We start from the raw sequence: 19700 nt of genomic DNA on the forward strand, positions 1-19700 counted from the left end.
AACGAAGCTGCTCAAAGTACAATTAAAACAACTATCAAGGAACAACATTGTAAAAATATCGAGTCTTTGCAAAACCCTTAAACTTTTAAAACATTTGAAATGTTCTTCGCTACAGTCTACCACAGGAAAATTATAGCTAAAAAGCAGGTTTTCGACCTTTAACCCCCAAAATATTTACACTGCCGGGAAAAAAACATAGTTTGACTTTACAGGTCATTTTTAAAAGTACAGAGGCAACAACAATAATAATAATAATAATAATAATAATAATAATAATAATAATAATAATAATAATAATAATAATAAAGAAATAGCTACATTCTTGAGTTGTGACATATCAAAACATATAGGCCTAACTAATACATACAGAGGACGAGGATTAGAGCCGTGGAGACGCGTTTGGTTTCCAGGTTATTGCGGGATCTGACACGTCGCCTAGCAACAATGACTCAAACTGCACGAGGACACCCGCAGGTTGCAGGTTGTGCTCTTTCACCGTTTGCTGTCTAAAGTTTTGTCCGCAGCTTTCAACGCGATGTCGACCGTGTTTTCTCAGCCCCATTTCATTTTCGGCCTCCGGAAAGGCGTGAAGAACAACTTGTGTTTTGTTGACGAGCAAACGGTGGTTTTCCCCAGCGGGAACAGCTGTGTGATCCACAACACCGTCCAAAGATGGCAGCGCTTCATTCCAGGTACTGTAGGACCGGGGGGGGGGGGGGGGGGGGGGGGGGTTCTTAATGTGTTTTAATATGTAGAGCACAGGTGTCAAAGTCCAGTCCTCAAGGGCCGGTCTCCTGCAGTTTTTAGATGTGCCACAGATACAAAACACTGGAATGAAATGGCTTAATGACTTCCTCCTTGTGTAGATCAGTTCTCAGAGCCTTAATGACCTAATTATTCTATTCAGGTGTGGTGCAGCAGAGGCACATCTAAAAGTTGCAGGACTGCGGGCCTTGAGGACTGGAGTTTGAGACCCCTGATGTAGAGCATCATTTCACCACGCTGTCAGCAGACATATGTGATCGAACACAATGACATTTCTATTTATTTTATTCTATTCTATTTAATATTTATTCTATTTATTCCATTATATAGCCTGAGTAAAATTTTTGTATTTTAATGGGGGGGGGGAGACGACAATCCAGGCCAATCTGATCAAATCGAAAAATAATTAGTCCTCAATATAAATAATTCACCTAATCTCCGCCATTGGATCGCCACAACACCTGTACTTTCTTCCTTTTTCACAGCACATTTATGGCAGTGAAAAATGAAAGCCTAATAGTATGTTTATGAGACAGATTAAATGTTACCACTACGCATGGCTGTTGGTATGCAGAGTTGGGAAGTAACTATAGTTACTTACATTTACTTGAGTAACTTTTTTTTGCTTTCGCTAGAGTAATTTTGTTATGACGTATCGCTACGCTTACTTGAGTAAAATGTTTGGATTCTGTACTCACTAAATGAAGAACAAACAAAAACTATGCCAGACACACACCTGCAGTTTTTTGTTAAAGTTTAAAAGTTTTTTTATTTAAATAAACAGCTTTGGGGAGAAAAAAAAAGTCAGTTGCCTTCTTTTTTGTTACTTCTGTGAATTATTGTCATTTTGGTCATTAAAATAGCTAAATTTCCATGTAAGTTTATATTTTGGTCTGTCTGATGATGTAACTTTTTAATATTAACTGATAGTCGGATCAGTGACTCAGATCCGATTATCAAAATACGTTTTTACTCTTACCTGAGTAATTTGTTGGACGGCTACTTTGTACTTTTATTTTTACATGTAAAAGTATGTTAAAGTATTGCTAATCTTACTAGAGTTCTTTGGTCCTCTGCCCACCTCCGGTAAGATGTTGGCAGTGTAAATAGAGACAGCTGTCGGCTCTAACCTGTGTGTGTGTGTGGGTGTGTGTGTGTCTGTGAGGCCACAGGTTTCTCTTCTCTCTTGTATTTCTCTTGTATTTGAATAGGAAACGTATAATTCAGGAATTTTGATAATAACAATGTAATAAAATCATACACAACATCAATTAATCCTGGTCAAGGGGTCACGTTGATAACTGACAGTGCTTTGCTTGTCATTGGCTTTGCTAAAGTGGCCTGGCTTGTAAGCAAGTGGATATACATCAGGTGGATATGTGTGTGTAGTTACACACACGTTACATAAAATCTGTGAACCGTACAGTAAACTCTATGCTTCACCTGCAATAAATGTTATTTCCTGCTTTCTGTTTTCTGTGTGCCTCTTCAGGTTTAGAGGGAAGCCTTGGCCTACGCGCTTTGGCTCTAAGTCCAAACCAGCGCTACTTGGCAGTATCGGAGAAGGCTGAGAAGGCCTCCGTCACCGTGTTTGACCTTCATCAGGAGCACGGCATGAAGAGAAACGTTCTAACTGCAGGAGATTTTCTAGTTCAAGAGTTCTTGTCCATAGCTTTCTCTCCTGATTCCAAGTACCTTATCGGTCAAAGCGGAGCCCCAGAGTGGTTGTTGATCTTCTGGAGTTGGGAGAAAAACAAACTCTTGGCAACAGAGAAGACAACCAACTCTAATAATCCCATTTCACAGGTGAGCCAGTCACACCTTCATTCACACATGGAGTCCTGGGATGCTACGTGCGGCTACTTTTGTTTTGGTTTTTTTTGTCTCGCCAGATCAGCTTCAGTCCTCATAACAACATGCAGGTCTGTGTGAGTGGCAACGGCATATTCAAGCTGTTTCGGTACTCAGAAGGCAACCTGAAACAGAACAGCATCGCAAAGGTGGAGTCAATCAACATCCTGTGCCACACCTGGTTGTCAGAAGACCGAGTCATAGCGGGGACAGACACAGGAAGGCTGCTGGTGTCTCAGTCTGGGGACGTGAGGAGGGAGATCAAGATGTGCTCTGAAGCTGCGCAGGGCCACAATGAGAGGTCAGATTGGAAAATTGAATTATACTTTACACTTTGTGATGTGGAATTTTCGCTTAAGTGAGATGAATAAAGTTTAGGTTGTAAACATTTTCAGGAAAAAAATGTTTCTTTTTTTTTACCCTTTATGTTTCTTTTATTCCCTCTTTGATATCTGTGGTAGCTAGCGCTCGCTAGCACTAAAGTTATCTGGGCCTATTTTCCCAAGTTCTCCGCTCGGCAATCGGTGTAGGTAAAAATATTGATTCATCAATGCTTCACAGTTCATTTTTCCAATAAAATATCAATTCAGAAAAGCCTGCGAACCGATTAGACGTCCTGTCTCGCCATGAGCAGCACTGTCACAACACTGTGGCATATAAAACAGTTCTTCATCTTGAGTTTTTCTGTGGCTGGCAAACAACTATGGGTGGGGATTAATCTGTACATATTAATGACCTAAATCAGCCGATCACAAACAAAATCAGCTGTTAAACACACAGACGTTTTCCCCCAAAACACACTAAGCAATAAGACCATGAAATCAGTCATGCAGAAATCCGTACAACACCAGTGTCTCTGAAATGAAACCCTCTGTGATCTGACTTTGTCAATTTTTTATCGCTGTGGAGAAAATGATTTGACTTGTACTCTTTCACTACACAGGATTACTGTGCGCTGTTCCTAACTTAGTAGTTTGGCATCATTTGCGATCAGCGCCACATTCTAACTTGTTTTTTTTCCCAAAACTTTTTGTTAGTTTGTTTCTTTTTAAGGAATGTTTTGGTGCTAATGAACTTTATTTGGCAGTAGAGAGAAGGTGTGAAAGATGTGTGGCACCAGAACCGAGGACGGGACCCGAACTACTTACTGTTTTACTGACATTCACGATGAGATGATTATGCTTTAAGATGTGTCATGACAAACATAACTTGTATGACAGTTTTCAGTCTTTTCAGATTCGTTGGCAAATAATCCCTTTGGATTACATGAATGGTTTCCAAGGTATCCTTAAAGAAACCGACATTGTTTCTTTCCAACTATTTGGAAGATGGCATTCCTCCTCATCGTTATTAGCAATCGGTTTATTGTGTTTTTATTTTAGATATTTAAACAAGCTGCATATTTTTCTGGTTTTAGCCAGAAACTCTTGCCATTGAATCTGTTATTTCTCTAAAATGTATTCTTAGAGACCGCACACAACTTGCCCGTAATGCTCTCGCTTCACTGCACAGGAACCTGGAAGTGAGACGAATCAAAGCGGGGAATGTGACGAAAGGCGTGGCCAAGTGTGGCATCACTGCCATCCTGTCCTACTCCAAGGGTTTTGTGTGCTCCACCGGTCCGGGCACAGTCTCTCTGTTTGAAAAGATAGAGGACAACGTCTATAGAAAAAGCAGAGAGATACAGGTAAATGTTCCAGTTGTGAATTTTAATATAACTGACAGCCAGAGGTGGGCAGAGTACCCAAAAATTATAATCAACTTAGAGTCACACTACATCAACATATTAGTAAAAAGTAGCCGTCCAAGAATTTATTCAAGTAAGAGTAAAAAAAGTATTTGGTAAAAAAGTCTATGCAGGTACTGAGTAACTGATCAAAAGGTCAATCATTTTATATTTAAAAATTGCATTCTCAGACGAACCAAAATAGGAAGTTATGTGGAAACTTTGGTGTTTTAAGGTCCAAAATGGCAACAATTCATATCAGTACCAAAAATAACAATCAGGCAAAAGAAAATGTTTCCAAATCAGTTTCTTTCAACAAAAAACTTATGAAACTTTAAGAGAAACAGCAGCTGTGTGTCTGTGTCTGGTGAATTTTTGGTTAAAACATGTTTGTTCTTCATTCAGTGGGTCGAGAATCCAGAAATTTTACTCAAGTAAGAGCAGAGATACTTCATAATAAAACCACTTAAGCAAAAGTGAAAAGTACAGGGTAGTAAAAACACATTTTTTTTCTAAAAAGTTACTCAAGTAACTGAGTAACAGAGTGAATGTAGCTAGGACTATGTACATAGGGTAATATTCATTAGGTCTATGGATATTGCATTTTTATGAGTTTTTTTGTTTTGTGCCAGATTCTCCCAGCTCCAGCCAGCAGTGACTCAGCTCCAGCCCGGTGTCAGGAGATAGACACCATGTGCATGAGTCCTGCAGAGGAGACGCTGGCTGTCAGCACAGACCGAGGCCAACTGTACAGCATTAATCTTTCATCTGCTGAAATGAAGCGGGTGCTGCTATTAGCACAGCCTAACAGATTAACAGTTCATACTTTGCAGCTTCATGACTTCGACCTGCTTTTGTGTGGAGCAAGTCCTCCAGTTCAAAAGTCCAGTTTTGCAAAAGCTTAGATGTCTTACTCTTTTTTTTTTTTTTTTTACTTATTTAAGGTGTCGATTTAAACATTTTTGAAGTTGATGTAAGCTGTGCTCTGTCCATCAGGAGGAACAACTACCTTTTGACTTTTTGTCCCAGCCCTTCCACTCTGCCTCCATTACTGGTTTGTCCATCTGCATCCGTAAGCCCTTCATGGCCACCAGCTCTTTAGATTGCTCCGTACGGATCTGGAATTACGAGACGAAGTAGGACTTCCTGCATGTTCCTTGTTTCCTTTTCTTCTTGTGACCTCATTGTTTCAGGCAGGTTCGGAATGGCAGCTAATTCCTGCAGTTCATGGTAAAATAAAAACAAAAGTGAATAAACCTAGTGGGGGTTTATAAAATTGTTCACATTCTTTAAGCTTTTCTACATTTTGTTGTTTTCCAATCACAAATTTTATGCATTTTACTGTATTATTACTATGCAACAGTACAAATCAGTTTCTTCTGTTTATTAATTGATATAATATGAAAAACATGGTGCACAGTGAAGTGGCTAAAATGATAAATTAGTTTATCATTTATATATCTACAATATTTAGTACTATTGTTCTATAATAATACATTTTAGTTGAATATTAAAGTGGCATTAAAGAATATGAAGGAGACGCCGATGTTCCCAAACACTGAGCACAGAATATATGCATAAACAACTTGTATCAAAATCATTTATTAACATTTTCTTACAATTTAACATTAACTTGCAGTCAGAATACTGAGCCTCTTAGCTAAACAATGTGCAAAAAATAAAACAAACTGGCAAAAGGTTCAACCAACTTAATGAATGACAATAAAGCAAAAGGAATACTGATGAATACTGGGGGGAAAAATAGAACTGCAAATAAAAAATTTAAATTGAAAAGAAAGTTAAAAACAGCTTTTCAAATTAAAAATTTGGGGTCAAAAGTTTGAATCTGAAAATCAGTTTTGAAATTTGTTTTCAGTTTCAAAACTTTTTCTTTGAGTTTCAATTTTTTTCCCCTTTGAACAAACTTGACCCCAATGTAGCTCCATACATGTCATTTGAATCAGTGATGTTAGCTAAATCCCCAGCGCTACAATACACACTGGGAGATGTAGTCCTCTTTTTTCCAGGTAGCTGTGGTCACATTATATTACTTCAGACCGTAAGCCACACTTATTAATGTTTAGCAACAGTTGACATAAAAAGCAAGTAAGCAGTCTTTCCTATGAAAACACACCACAGATGTGACTATTTATTTAATAGAGATGAAGCCGACAGGGAAATGTTTGTAAAAAATAAAAACAAAAAAATTAAAGTTCACCCTAAACTTTAGTTTTTTAGATGACGGTCCACACATAATGTCTTTTTTTCTCCAAAAGAGAGTTGGAGTTGTACAAAGAGTTCCGAGAGGAGGCGTTCAGCGTGGCTCTTCACCCCACGGGCCTCTTTGTGCTGGTGGGCTTTTCAGACAAACTCCGGCTGATGAACCTGTTTATCGACGACATCCGTACCTTTAAAGACTTTGCGCTGCCCGGCTGCAGAGAGGTGATTGTACTCGCTCTGAAACCTGTGGCTTCCCACACACATCCTGTTTCAACCTGCTTCCTCCTCATCCTTCCAGTGTGCCTTCAGCCACGGTGGCCACATGTTTGCGGCCGTCGACAGAAGCGTTATTCACATCTACTCTTTCACCTCGTTTGAGAACATTCTCAATCTAAACGGCCACTTTGGGAAGGTGAGTTGATGCCGATGAACAGACCGTCGGATCTAAAGCCAAAAGGTGGGATTGATCCACCTTTGTGTGGTGCAAAGGTTCAAGTTCTTGAGCAAATGTTCAAGTACTACCAAGTTTTTTCTCGCTGATCAGGTGCGGACCGTTGAGTGGAGCTTCGACGACAGCCGGTTGGTGTCTTGTGGGGCAGACGGCGCCGTGTACGAGTGGAACACCCACACCGGGAAGCTGGAGTGTGAGACTGTGCTCAAGGCCTGCAGCTACTTCGGCGCGGCTTTCTCCTGGGACTACAAGACCGTCCTGGCTGTAGGAACGGACCTCATCCTGAGGGAGATACAGGACTGCCAGGCCAGGAGAACGGCTACAGCAAGATTTCTTTTATGCAAACGTTGGAGAGTGTGAAATAAAAGTGATTTGACATTGGAAATTGACTCCACAGGTGCTGAGGGAGGTTCCCGCTGATGCGGTGGCTCACACCGCTCTTGCCGTGTCTCAGTCCGGTAGGGTCGTCTTCACCGGTACCGCCCGCGGAACCGTTAGAGCCGTTACATACCCCTTACCTGATCAGAAGGAGTGGATCACACAGCAGGCTCACTGCGGCCCCGTCACCAGGGTGAGTCCAAACACACCCTGAGAGAAGTTGCCCTCCCCCCTCCACCTTCTTTGAATCAGACACAATTGGTGTCTGACAAACACCAATGAAGCGTTTGCTGCACAAACGTTTGTGCAGCAAACATTTTCATTTGTGCCGCTACCGTTTTAAAGATATTAAGAGATGTTTCCAGAGGTAAAAACTAGTTTAACAACAAATTTAATGTAAAAAAAACTAGATTTTAATGCCAATTAGTTAAAAGTATACATTTTTAAAGAGAAATAATTGCCCATTTCATCCATCATGTAATGTGTTACTAATGCTGCCGACGAATGTCCGCAGATGGTGATAACCTACGACGATCAGTTCCTGCTGACGGCGTCCGAAGATGGCTGCCTGTTGATATCCAAAATTGTTGACCAAAAGGGTCGAAGTCTGAGGAGCAACAGGCAGATTGTCCACACCGAAGAGATTCTTGTTACAAAGGCGGACCTGGAGGAAAGGGTCTGTTGGGAAGTTGGACCTCTAATATGCACTTCTTGCAACCGTGAACTAGCGTCTAGCATTATTCTAACTGGATATGGCCACGTTTTTGGCCAAATATTTGTGGAGTTTACTTTAATTGGTTGATTTCTTGGCACCGACCCGGCTTTTAAATCTAGTACTTGTGCTTAAAGTCGGATCCATCCCCGAAGCTCAATATTAGCCTCTTCCCAAACCAGTTTAGATGTGTGTTTGGAGTTCAAACTGGTACATGGTTCATCATTCTAGAAAACTGAAAGTATTGGCTAAAATGTTCCAAGTACTGCCAAACATCCAAAACCCTAAAAACCTAATATCTCTAGATGGGAAACAAAACATCCTGAGTCTTAGGAGAGCAGACGATGATAAAAAATGTTGATTGAGATGCAGCTGAAATATTTTGTAAAATTTCTTGTGTGTGTTTCAGGCTCACAACATGTTGGAGCTGAAGATGCATCTGGAGGAGCTGCACATGGAGAAAGAGTACCAACTCCGCCTGCAAGACATGAACTACAAAGAGGAGCTCCAACAAATGTCAAACAAGTTCACGGAGGAAATCAAGTCTCTGAAAACAACACAGCAGGTCTGCTGCTGTCGGTCAGACATGTGTGCATATACAGTATATATATATATATATATATATATATATATATAAAAAAATTCCCTTCTCACCCACCGTGGGTGGTTCTTATCCTCTGAGCTCGGGTCCTCTACCAGAGGCCTGGGAGCTTGAGGGTTCTGCGCAGTATCTTGGCTGTGCCAAGGACTGCACATTTCTGGACTGAGATGTCTGATGTTGTTCCTGGGATCTGTTGTAGCCATTGGTCCAGTTTGGGGGTGACTGCCCCGAGGGCCCCGATGACCACAGGCACCACTGTGGTCTTCACCTTCCAGGCCCTCTCCAGTTCCTCCCTGAGGCCCTGGTATTTCTCTAGTTTCTCGTGCTCCTTTTTCCTGATGTTGCAGTCGCTTGGTATTGCTACATCTATCACAACGGCTTTCCTCTGTTGTTTATCCACTACGACAATGTCTGGTTGGTTCGCCATTACCATTTTGTCTGTCTGGATCTGGAAGTCCCACAGGATCTTAGCTCTGGCGTTCTCCGCCACCTTTGGGGGTGTTTCCCACTTTGATCCCGGGGTTTCCAGTCCATATTCTGCACAGATGTTTCTGTACACTATGCCTGCAACTTGGTTATGTCGTTCCATGTACGCTTTCCCTGCCAGTATCTTGCACCCTGCTGTTATGTGCTGGACTGTCTCAGGGGCCTCCTTGCACAACCTACACCTTGGGTCTTGTCTGGTGTGGTATATCTGGGCCTCTATTGCTCTGGTGTTTAGGGCCTGTTCCTGGGCGGCCAGGATGAGGGCCTCTGTGCTGTCCTTGAGTCCAGCTTTTTCCAGCCATTGGTAGGATTTACTGATATCAGCCACTTGGGTTATTTGCTGGTGGTACATCCCATGTAGGGGCTTGTCCTGCCATGATGGCATCTCTGGCACCTCAACCTCCGTTCCCTGTTGTCTGAGATATTCACTGAGCACATTGTCTGTTGAGGCTTTGTCCCTGATGTATTTATGGATCTTAGTTGTTTCGTCCTGGACTGTGGTTCTCACACTCACTAGTCCTCTGCCTCCTTCCTTTATATATATATATATATATATATATATATATATATATATATATATATATATATATATATATATATATATATATATATATATATTAAACTCTTGATCATAGCAAGGAAGCTTAATTTCAGACTGTTTTGCTTACAGCAGCACATAATGTCAAGCAACTAAATTTCATTTGTAGAGCTTTTGGTGTTGGGTGTAACATTAGTTACTATAGAGAGTAGCAGTGCACCGATTGCAGTTCTCTAGCTGATCCCTGATTACCGATCTTTAAAAAGCCTGACCTGCCGATTCCGATTTTGGCCGATACCATTTTTTTTTGTCTGAAATGTTGCTAAATATAAAAAGAAAGTTGCTGAGTTGGCAACAGTGGAGTGACTGTTGTTAAGTGCAAACGTGCAGACATGACCTGGTGGGCGGGGCCACCAGTACAAACCTCTCAGGGGAGAGCAGAAAAGGACAGCGGTTAATTTTTAGACCTTTGCTGAGGTGGATAAGATCGGCTTCACATGCAAGTATCGGCCGATCACCGATCTCCCAAAATTAAGGAAATGTATACTGATAAAGAGGCTGGCCTATAAATCGGTTAATACTTGTTAGACAGATGGATAATCTATCATAGATTCTGTTATAGTCAGGTGAAGCTCAGATTAGATGAAGTCCTCCCACAAAATGTCAACTGTATTTATGTCTGCACCATAACTAAATTGTTGGAGGAGCTGCACTTTGCCACTCTAGCAGATCTAAACCAAAGTCTCAAGTCTTAAGATTTCTCCCAGGGCTGCTCTGAATTCAGCCCTGTCAAACTTCCTGTGAACAGAGTCCCTTCTGAACAAAAATGGGACTATAGAAAAGCAAAACAGATACCCAGTCTGTTTACAATTATGTTGTATTTGGTGTTGCTTTGCCTAGTAAAATGCCTTTGAGTTTTCTGGTGAAAAGTGTGAAAACGCTCAAGAGGCATGAGCACTTTTGCAAGTTCATAATGGTAAAAACATTCAATGAAAAGCATCCAACATCATCTCTGACTGTGGTAAAAAGAAATACTAGGATATCGCGATAAGTAGATTCCAAAAATCCTTGTGATTCAAAAGAATACTTCTCTGAAACTCTTACATTCGTAGATCCTGAGCACGGAAATAGAGCAGTGTGAACATGAGACCCAGCTGAATTCTGCAGAAGTTGAAGTGAAACACTGCAAAGACTTGAAGGATCTAGGTAGGACATCATCACTTCCTATCCGATGCATTCTTTATGAGCTCAAAGGGAAGTTTATGAATGTTTTTAATCCCACACAGACCAATTCTACACCTCCAAGCTGACTGTGGAGCACGAAAAGTACAAAGACCTTCTCCAGAAGCACAAAGAAATGCAGGAGGAGTACGAGACGCGGTTGATTCATGCACATGGGGATCGGACCCAGAATCTGGCCGAGGTCACGCAGATGTACGAGGCCAAGCTGCAAGCGAAGACTCAACAAATGAATAAGGTCCTAAAGAATGAGGAGGAAAGCGACAGAAGTCCGGGACCGCTCGCGTCGTCGAGACACCTCTGAATTCTCGCTGATTTCATTTCATTTACAGTGTCAGAAGGAGGCTGAGCTAAGGATCCGAGAGTATGAAGAAACCATAAGGCAGACAGCAGAGCAAGAGCAGCAAAAGATCCACACCATGAAAGACAAGTACGAGAAGCAACTCCAGTCAGAGAAAGAGGCCGTCACCAAGCTGAAGGGAAACAGTGGCACTATGACACAAAAGGTGACCAAAGATTTTCAAGCTATCTTTAAATTTTGTTTACTTTTGTTAGTGTCAGTTAGCCGGAAAGATTACAGCGTCTTTTTAATGGCGGTCACGCAGGTCCACAATCTCCAGAAGCAGATCGATGACCACTTGAGTGACATAACCTCCCTGAAGAAGGAGCGCCACACTCTGATGGGGTTTATCCGCACTCTGGAGACCGATATTTGTGTTCTGAAGAAACAGGTTTCCAAATATAAAAAGATCTGCCAGGAAAAGGTGACTGAGGAGCAGCGTCCCGCCGTGCTTTTCGTTTCACATTAGAAGTTTAGTTTTGTGCACCAAAAATGGGGAACTGACTGCAGTGGGAACACAGAGTAAACAGTCCACCTCTGCCCGTTCTCACGCAGGACAAAATCATATCCAGCCTACATATTATAAACCAGGATCTGCAGAAGTTGAAGATCATCTTGGAATTCAAGCTGAAGGACATGAAGAAGCAGATCAAGCCACAGCAGGTCGACATAAACGAGAAAGCAGAAAGGATACAAAAGGTAAGTGAGAGGCCTTGGAAAATTCTAGGTTGGCTCCAGGCAGAGGGAGTTGGAGTTTCATCCTGAATTTGTTCTTTTTATTTGTTAGAACTGAGTCTTCTTTCTGGTAAAGCCATTTAGTTTTGGAAGTAGTTAACGGCAACGTGATTAAAGTAACCCTCGGCATGTTCTGCCATTTTGTTTTGCCTGCATGCATCTACAAAAGACACGCTGCTGTTTTAACTCATTGATTTTAGCTGACTTCAAAAAAAAAGACACACAATAGATTTAAGGGTTGATTTTTTTGTCTTCATTTGTCTGTTTCAAGTTTTTGTGTGTGTGTGTTAGTTTGCAAAAAAAAAAAAACAGGGGAACTACTCATTTCTAACTAGCTGAACACTTTGCAATCCTGGGTTTTGTTGTTTGGTATTGATAACATTGAAACCTCCACACTCTTTGTAGAGTGGCCATAATTGCCGTGTGTTATTGCAGTCCAAACGTTTGCCTGATGTCATTTATTGAGATGCTGTCCATAAAATGATGTGATCAAAATCAGGTGTGCAGTATGAGGGGCCGTTTAGGACAAAATTTACGTTTTGTCTCTCACACACTACCAAAAAGTCTCGCATACTCCAAAAAAGTAGCCACGCACACTCCAAAAAATTACGTTTTGTCTCTCACACACTACCAAAAAGTCTCGCATACTCCAAAAAAGTAGCCACGCACACTCCAAAAAATTACGTTTTGTCTCTCACACACTACCAAAAAGTCTCGCATACTCCAAAAAAGTAGCCACGCACACTCCAAAAAATTACGTTTTGTCTCTCACACACTACCAAAAACTCTCGCATACTCCAAAAAAATAGCCTCGCACACTCCAAAAAATTACGTTTTGTCCCTCACACACTACCAAAAACTCACGCATACTCAAAAAAATAGCCTCGCATACTCAAAAAATTACGTTTTGTCCCTCACACACTACCAAAAACTCTCGCATACTCAAAAAAATTACATTTTGTCTCTCACACACTACCAAAAACTCACGCATACTCACAAAAATAGCCACGCACACTCAAAAATTACTCACGCACATTCAAAAAATACTCAAATTGCGTATACACACACTACTAAAATGTCACACACACACACACAAACGTTAACTTTCTCGCTCACATACACTACTACCAGCTCGCTCACATACACTACTATCAGCTCGCTCACATACACTACTATCAGCTCGCTCACATACACTACTATCAGCTCGCTCACATACACACAAACGTTAACTTTCTCGCTCGCATACACTACTACCAGCTCGCTCACATACACTACTACCAGCTCGCTCACATACACTACTACCAGCTCGCTCACATACACTACTACCAGCTCGCTCACATACACTACTACCAGCTCGCGCACATACACACAAACGTTAATTTTCTCGCTCACATACACTGCTAACAGCTCGCTCACACACACTACTACCAGCTCGCGCACATACACACAAACGTTAACTTTCTCGCTCACATACACTGCTAACAGCTCGCACACACACAGACGTTTATCTCTCACATACACAAGACTAAAGTTGAACACACACACAGTACTAAGACTCGTTTTATGTATGTGTGAGCGCGAGACTTTTTATGAATGTGTGAGAGCGAGACTTTTTATGAATGTGTGAGAGCGAAACTCTTTTTGAATGTGTGAGAGTTGTCACGGAAGAGGCGGGGCATAATTTTTGGATCAAACTGCGCATGCGTAGATCCTAAACTATAAGTTTCGATTGTTGACTCACTGTATGTTCTATTACTTAGTATATTTGTGCTTTTAAATATATATAGAACGTTTAACTTTCTTGTAGATTAAATGTGCTATAGAAATAAATGAATCTGATTGATTGATTAAAAATAGCAAAATTGCTGTAGTACAATCTGTCCACTGGGTGCCAGTATTACAGGAATTATTAACCGGCGCCAACTAGTGCCGAAGAAGAAAGAGTTTGCTATACCGAACATGGCTAACTCTAATTCGAAACGAGAGAGAATTGGTCAGGCAGCTGCCATTTTAAACACCATTCTATCTTCTCCGGAGGCAACCAGCACTTTGACAGGCGCATTAAACGATTCAACGACTGCCCGCAGTGCTACAGTAGATTCAGAACTCTCATCTCTGTTCCGTTCCGGAGCGGTGTTTAAAATGGCAGCTGCCTGACCAATTCTCTCTCGTTTCGAATTAGAGTTAGCCATGTTCGGTATAGCAAACTCTTTCTTCTTCGGCACTAGTTGGCGCCGGTTAATAATTCCTGTAATACTGGCACCCAGTGGACAGATTGTACTACAGCAATTTTGCTATTTTTAATCAATCAATCAGATTCATTTATTTCTATAGCACATTTAATCTACAAGAAAGTTAAACGTTCTATATATATTTAAAAGCACAAATATACTAAGTAATAGAACATACAGTGAGTCAACAATCGAAACTTATAGTTTAGGATCTACGCATGCGCAGTTTGATCCAAAAATTATGCCCCGCCTCTTCCGTGACAACTCTCACACATTCAAAAAGAGTTTCGCTCTCACACATACATAAAACGAGTCTTAGTACTGTGTGTGTGTTCAACTTTAGTCTTGTGTATGTGAGAGATAAACGTCTGTATGTGAGCGAGAAAGTTAACGTTTGTGTGTGTGTGTGTGACATTTTAGTAGTGTGTGTATACTAGGGGTTGAACGACTACATATTTTTTAAGGTCGACTACATCATGATAATAGTCGAGTCGATGTCGACTAGTCGCGGTGACGTCATAGTGACGTAAGCGCAAAAACCCTTCACAACTACTTGGAGGCTTTATTAGCTATTTTCACGGCAAATATTGACACCCCCCCCCCCCCACACACACACACACACACACACACACACACACACTCTCCCCTTCTCCTGCTTTTACTAAGTCTATTATGGAGATTCTTCGTGAGCAGCGGGGAAAAGTGTGTTGCACAAAGTCGGGTCTGACTTTTTTTTTCTAAACACTGGCTGATGCTGATGATCTCTGGATAGTTACTATAGGAGTCAAATTATCACACTGACTACATGGAGCTTTTGGAACATCACAAGCCAAACTTGTTATGAACGGATCCCGTTTGGTTACAGCTGAATTCAACGAAACCACCTGCTTCTCCTCCGCCCGATGCGCGGCAGGAAGCTCTGCTGACTCAGCAGATTGAACGATTTAAGATATTTTCTAGTCAACGTCAACATGATAAAAGTCGAGTCGATGTCGAGTTGACTAGTCGTTGTGACGTCATAGCAACGCAAGACGCAAAGCTTTGGAGTAACGTAGAGGCTTTATTACCCGTTTTCACGGAAAAATACGGCATTTACACAGAACAACAACAAGTGAAACAACAAAACATCGGGATAGTTTATGATAAATAATAAGTTGCTGGGAAACCAACATTCAAAAGGAAACGCACATCTTTTAGATGGCATGTAAAAACAATAAAAAGAGGTGGCGCGAGGGGGGGTAAATAAAGTTCACTCGCTGTCAATATTCTCTTCGCTAAGAGTTCGCTAAGAGCACATTGTCATACAAGGACCCAGTAATTTCTACCTGTTTGACAAGATGCGGGTTTTGTCCTCGATCTGTTTTGAAGACGCCATTTTGTAGCCAGTGTTCTGTCAGATCAGCTGTCAGAGTGTCATACACTTCTGACAGCTGATCTGATGACACTTCTAAGCACGAAGTGTCATTCTTAGCCCGAACTCACGGCTATATATATGTCAGACAAGTATACACTGTCATTACCAACTACAGGCTTTTATTTAATCAGCAGCTGTCATTACCACAGATCTTTATTTAATCAGCAACATAACATCATAATGTATTAGTTAGATCGTCGTGACAAAGACACTCGCGAGCCGGCTAAGTGACATCCTTAGCGGGAAGGGGGCGAGTTTTAGACGGCTCGTGTTTTGTAGTGGACTGCAGCTGCAACTCCATCTCCTTTTAAAAACACTGTAAAACCACAATTATGCATCCATCTACATATCATTTAAACTAATGTATTAACTTATTTTTCTTCTGTCTTGTGACGTATACTGTGCTGTCAGATCAGCACAGGCTGTCACCACCGGCAATCACATGACTGCGACTAGTCGACATGAAATGTAAAAACTCGCGAGACGTCCTAGAGTCGACTAGTCGACTAATTGGTTCAACCCCTAGTGTATACGCAATTTGAGTATTTTTTGAATGTGCGTGAGTAATTTTTGAGTGTGCGTGGCTATTTTTTTGAGTATGCGTGAGTTTTTGGTAGTGTGTGAGAGACAAAATGTAATTTTTTTGAGTATGCGAGAGTTTTTGGTAGTGTGTGAGAGACAAAACGTAATTTTTTTGAGTATGCGAGGCTATTTTTTTGAGTATGCGTGAGTTTTTGGTAGTGTGTGAGAGACAAAATGTAATTTTTTTGAGTATGCGAGAGTTTTTGGTAGTGTGTGAGGGATAAAACGTAATTTTTTGGAGTGTGCGTGGCTATTTTTTTGGAGTATGCGAGACTTTTTGGTAGTGTGTGAGAGACAAAACGTAAATTTTGTCCTAAACGGCCCCTCATAGTGCAGGCTTCTCTCTATCCTTGTATGAACAAAACATGTCGCGTCAAAGACGACTGATAATCCTTGTTCAACAGCTTGAGGAGGAGCTCATGCTGATCACCAACAGCAGCACTCGTCTGAAAGTCACCATATCTGAACTGAGGCTCAGACTGAGGACCAAAGACAAAGAAATCCAAAAGGAGTTGCAAAGGGTCAGCGCACACACACACACACACACACACACACAGTCATGAATTCATGTCTTGAGGGGACTTTACGTTGACTTCCATTCATTTTTTACAGCTTAACTCTTAACCTACCCCTAAGCATCACAAACCACCCCTAACCCAAAAGCAACATTTCCCCCCTATGGGGACCAAGAAAACGTCCCCACAAAAAGCAGTGGTCACCACATTGTAGACAGAAAAAGGACCCCACGAGGATCTAAAAACCTGGTTCACACACACACAGAATAAAAAACGTCTTTGCGGTTTTTATTCGCAAAGACGAATAAAAAACTGACGAGATTCTAGAATAAACACTTCAATCATAAAAATAATTACCTCCAAACAGCATGCATGATCCAGGATCAAAGTAGTACATAAAACACAGATCATAGCATGATTTTGGATTTTACTTAAAATCCAAACTAGTTTGTTTTAAAAAAGAAAGGCATCCAATCCAGAAGGTAGCTAATGCTCGACAGCAGTCTGAATTCAAGATATGAATATGAAAGTGGAAGATGGCTCCATTTGTTTCTCTGACTAATGCTGCTGTAGCTGGAAATGGTCGGGGAAGTTTCTATGTCTGACAACTTCCTATGTACAGGTGCAGGATTTGACTACGCTTCTTGAGCGGGTCAGGTCAGACCTCCAGGTTTGTGCCTCCCTCATCCAGGATCCCAGGAAACTGAAAGACAACATTTTGATGATATACGGCCGATACGCCTCAGGCACAGAGAGTGTAAGAGCCGATTGTCGAGCGTTGGTTCGGTGCATGTTGTTGACAACATCGGTGAGATTGGACGACCCTGAGCGAGACAATCTGAGGGTTTTCTTTCTAGGCAAAGAGGAGCAGTGCAGTTGATGATGCTCAGAAGGGTATGTGCTCCCAATGTGGTCAACTGGAGATGACTGTAAGCAGTCTTCAGAAGAAGCTGGTCAGATCTGCCAAAGAGCACGAGGATGTCTACACCAGGATGATGAAGGTAAAGACTACAATTATAGAGCAGCGTTTCCCCCATGTTTATTGTACTGGGCGTTATTGGAAGGTCTGATGCAGAGGTGGGTTGGGTACCCAAGAATTGTAAGAATAGAACTACTTCCATATATTTTTACTCAAGTAAAAATACATTACTCAGTATTTTTACTTGAGTAAAATACTAAGTAATGTATTTTACTTTGTAAAACACATTATATACAATAAAAGAGTAAATGTTTACTCTTTTATTTTTACCAAATAAAAGAGTATTTGGTAAAAAGACTCAAGTACTGAGTAACTGATCAAAACATCAGTCATTTGATACTTAAAAATGACATTGTCAGACAGAGCAAAATATGCATTTATGTGCAAAATTTTGCATTTTAAAGATCTAAATTTTAGTTATTCATATAAATAAAATAATTATAAAATAACAAAATCAGGCAAAATTAACAGTTTTGCAAATTTTTTTGATGGGGGCCAAGTTCATCCCTGGCCCCCACCCAGCCCTCTTTAAAATCTTCCAGCAGTCTTGACAATCACTAACAAAGGACTTTGTCTCTTATTCTTTGTCACTGGTATATTTACGTTTTAGAGCATTATGATTCGACAGCTAAAACCATTGATAATCGTCGTCAGCCAGCAGGTTTTTTTCTCTCCAAGAAGGGAGTCAAACTCCACACAGAGTTGAAATCATCTTCCTTGGAATATGGAACCATAAGGCGTCTAGATTTGTTAAAAAAAAGATCTAAGCCATTTTTTGAAGGTGGCATTCATGCAAATTCAGTAATTTAATCTTCAAACTGATTAAATTAGATTTTCTGATAGCGTTTTGTTTTTGTTTAAATATATATAGTACAGACCAAAAGTTTGGACACACTTTCTAATTGAATTCAATGAGAAGGTGTGTCCAAACCTTTGGTCTGTACTGTATATGTATATTTTCCATTTGATTAACAGATTAGATTGTAAGTTGTGTATTCCTAATGTAAATGCAGGGTAATTAAGCCTGGAAATACTTTTTTTCCCCTTTTCCCTCAAGTTTGGTAAGAACACATCCTTGATTCAAATTGAATCCTTGATTCAATTTGTACTAAAGTTAAGCAATGTTTACTTTAAGCAATATGCTTAACAAAGGGCTAAAATCACGCCCCGAACACTTTTAAGACCCAACATGTATGGATAAACATACAAAGTGGATGAGACTGACCTTCAACACATTAATCAGCTGCTAATGATGTCTTTGTTCTCTGCAGGACAATATGGCTCTTGTTACCGAAATCAACGAGCTACGCAAGGCACTGCATGCCGAGCGGAGCAAGGAGAAAGACAGCAAAGTTCAGCAAGGCCTCCTACAATAGTCCAGGTCGCATCCCACTTCAAAAGGAAGGAGCTGAAGAGGAACCTTGACATGGTGGAATCAACTGAGCTCCTCCTTGTTTAGAGGATATTGACGTTTACGTAGAAAAATTAAAAAAGTTTTATAGGCCAAAATCTACGTTGTTTACCGTGTACTACAACTTCTAAACATTTGGGGAACAGTTCATATGAAGGGTTGTGCATAAGACTGACATGACAGTGTCAGGAAAATGAAGGAGTCTTCATGAATGTCTACAATTGTCATGAAGTAAATAACACTTTAAATACCAGTTTTAATGTAACTTTTTATTTACTGTATAACACGCCATGACAACTCAAACATTCATGAAGACTTCATCATGTTCTGACATGATGATGATGTTATGTCATGTCAGTCTTATGCACACCTCTTCAAATAGTCTTACTAAAATATGTAAAAAAAGAAAAAACATCCAGAGTTTATGTACAAACTATAACAAACAAATGAGATTTTTTTTTAATCTCAATGAGTTTTTCTCTTCTGGTTAAATGAAGGTTAGAAGCAAAACCAGTTGTAGGTCATT

The 19700-nt window shown here is 40.7% G+C and overlaps 1 protein-coding gene across 2 annotated transcripts in view; it reads left to right on the plus strand.

Annotated features, from left to right (window-relative positions):
* cfap57 (cilia and flagella associated protein 57) overlaps positions 1-19313 on the plus strand; it is a 19998-nt gene extending 685 nt beyond the window's left edge. Inside the window, exons 2-22 of one of the 2 annotated variants that reach the window (XM_023325537.1) lie at positions 513-692; positions 2258-2571; positions 2658-2917; positions 4129-4303; positions 4975-5127; positions 5339-5478; positions 6619-6784; positions 6861-6974; positions 7107-7319; positions 7411-7584; positions 7906-8067; positions 8513-8668; positions 10841-10934; positions 11015-11205; positions 11300-11473; positions 11573-11731; positions 11863-12006; positions 16674-16790; positions 17407-17541; positions 17642-17785; positions 19035-19267. In XM_023325537.1, the coding sequence (XP_023181305.1) occupies positions 536-692; positions 2258-2571; positions 2658-2917; positions 4129-4303; positions 4975-5127; positions 5339-5478; positions 6619-6784; positions 6861-6974; positions 7107-7319; positions 7411-7584; positions 7906-8067; positions 8513-8668; positions 10841-10934; positions 11015-11205; positions 11300-11473; positions 11573-11731; positions 11863-12006; positions 16674-16790; positions 17407-17541; positions 17642-17785; positions 19035-19139 (3447 nt within the window). In that variant the 5' untranslated portion in view covers positions 513-535 and the 3' untranslated portion in view covers positions 19140-19267. Of the gene's footprint in view, positions 1-279; positions 693-2257; positions 2572-2657; positions 2918-4128; positions 4304-4974; positions 5128-5338; positions 5479-6618; positions 6785-6860; positions 6975-7106; positions 7320-7410; positions 7585-7905; positions 8068-8512; positions 8669-10840; positions 10935-11014; positions 11206-11299; positions 11474-11572; positions 11732-11862; positions 12007-16673; positions 16791-17406; positions 17542-17641; positions 17786-19034 lie in introns of those variants that run through there. The other variant, XM_023325538.1, reaches the window with a different exon arrangement.
* The last annotated feature ends 387 nt before the right edge of the window (positions 19314-19700 follow it).

This window comes from Xiphophorus maculatus, chromosome 20 (assembly GCF_002775205.1).
Source record: "Xiphophorus maculatus strain JP 163 A chromosome 20, X_maculatus-5.0-male, whole genome shotgun sequence".
In the NCBI taxonomy this organism is placed as follows: domain Eukaryota; kingdom Metazoa; phylum Chordata; class Actinopteri; order Cyprinodontiformes; family Poeciliidae; genus Xiphophorus; species Xiphophorus maculatus.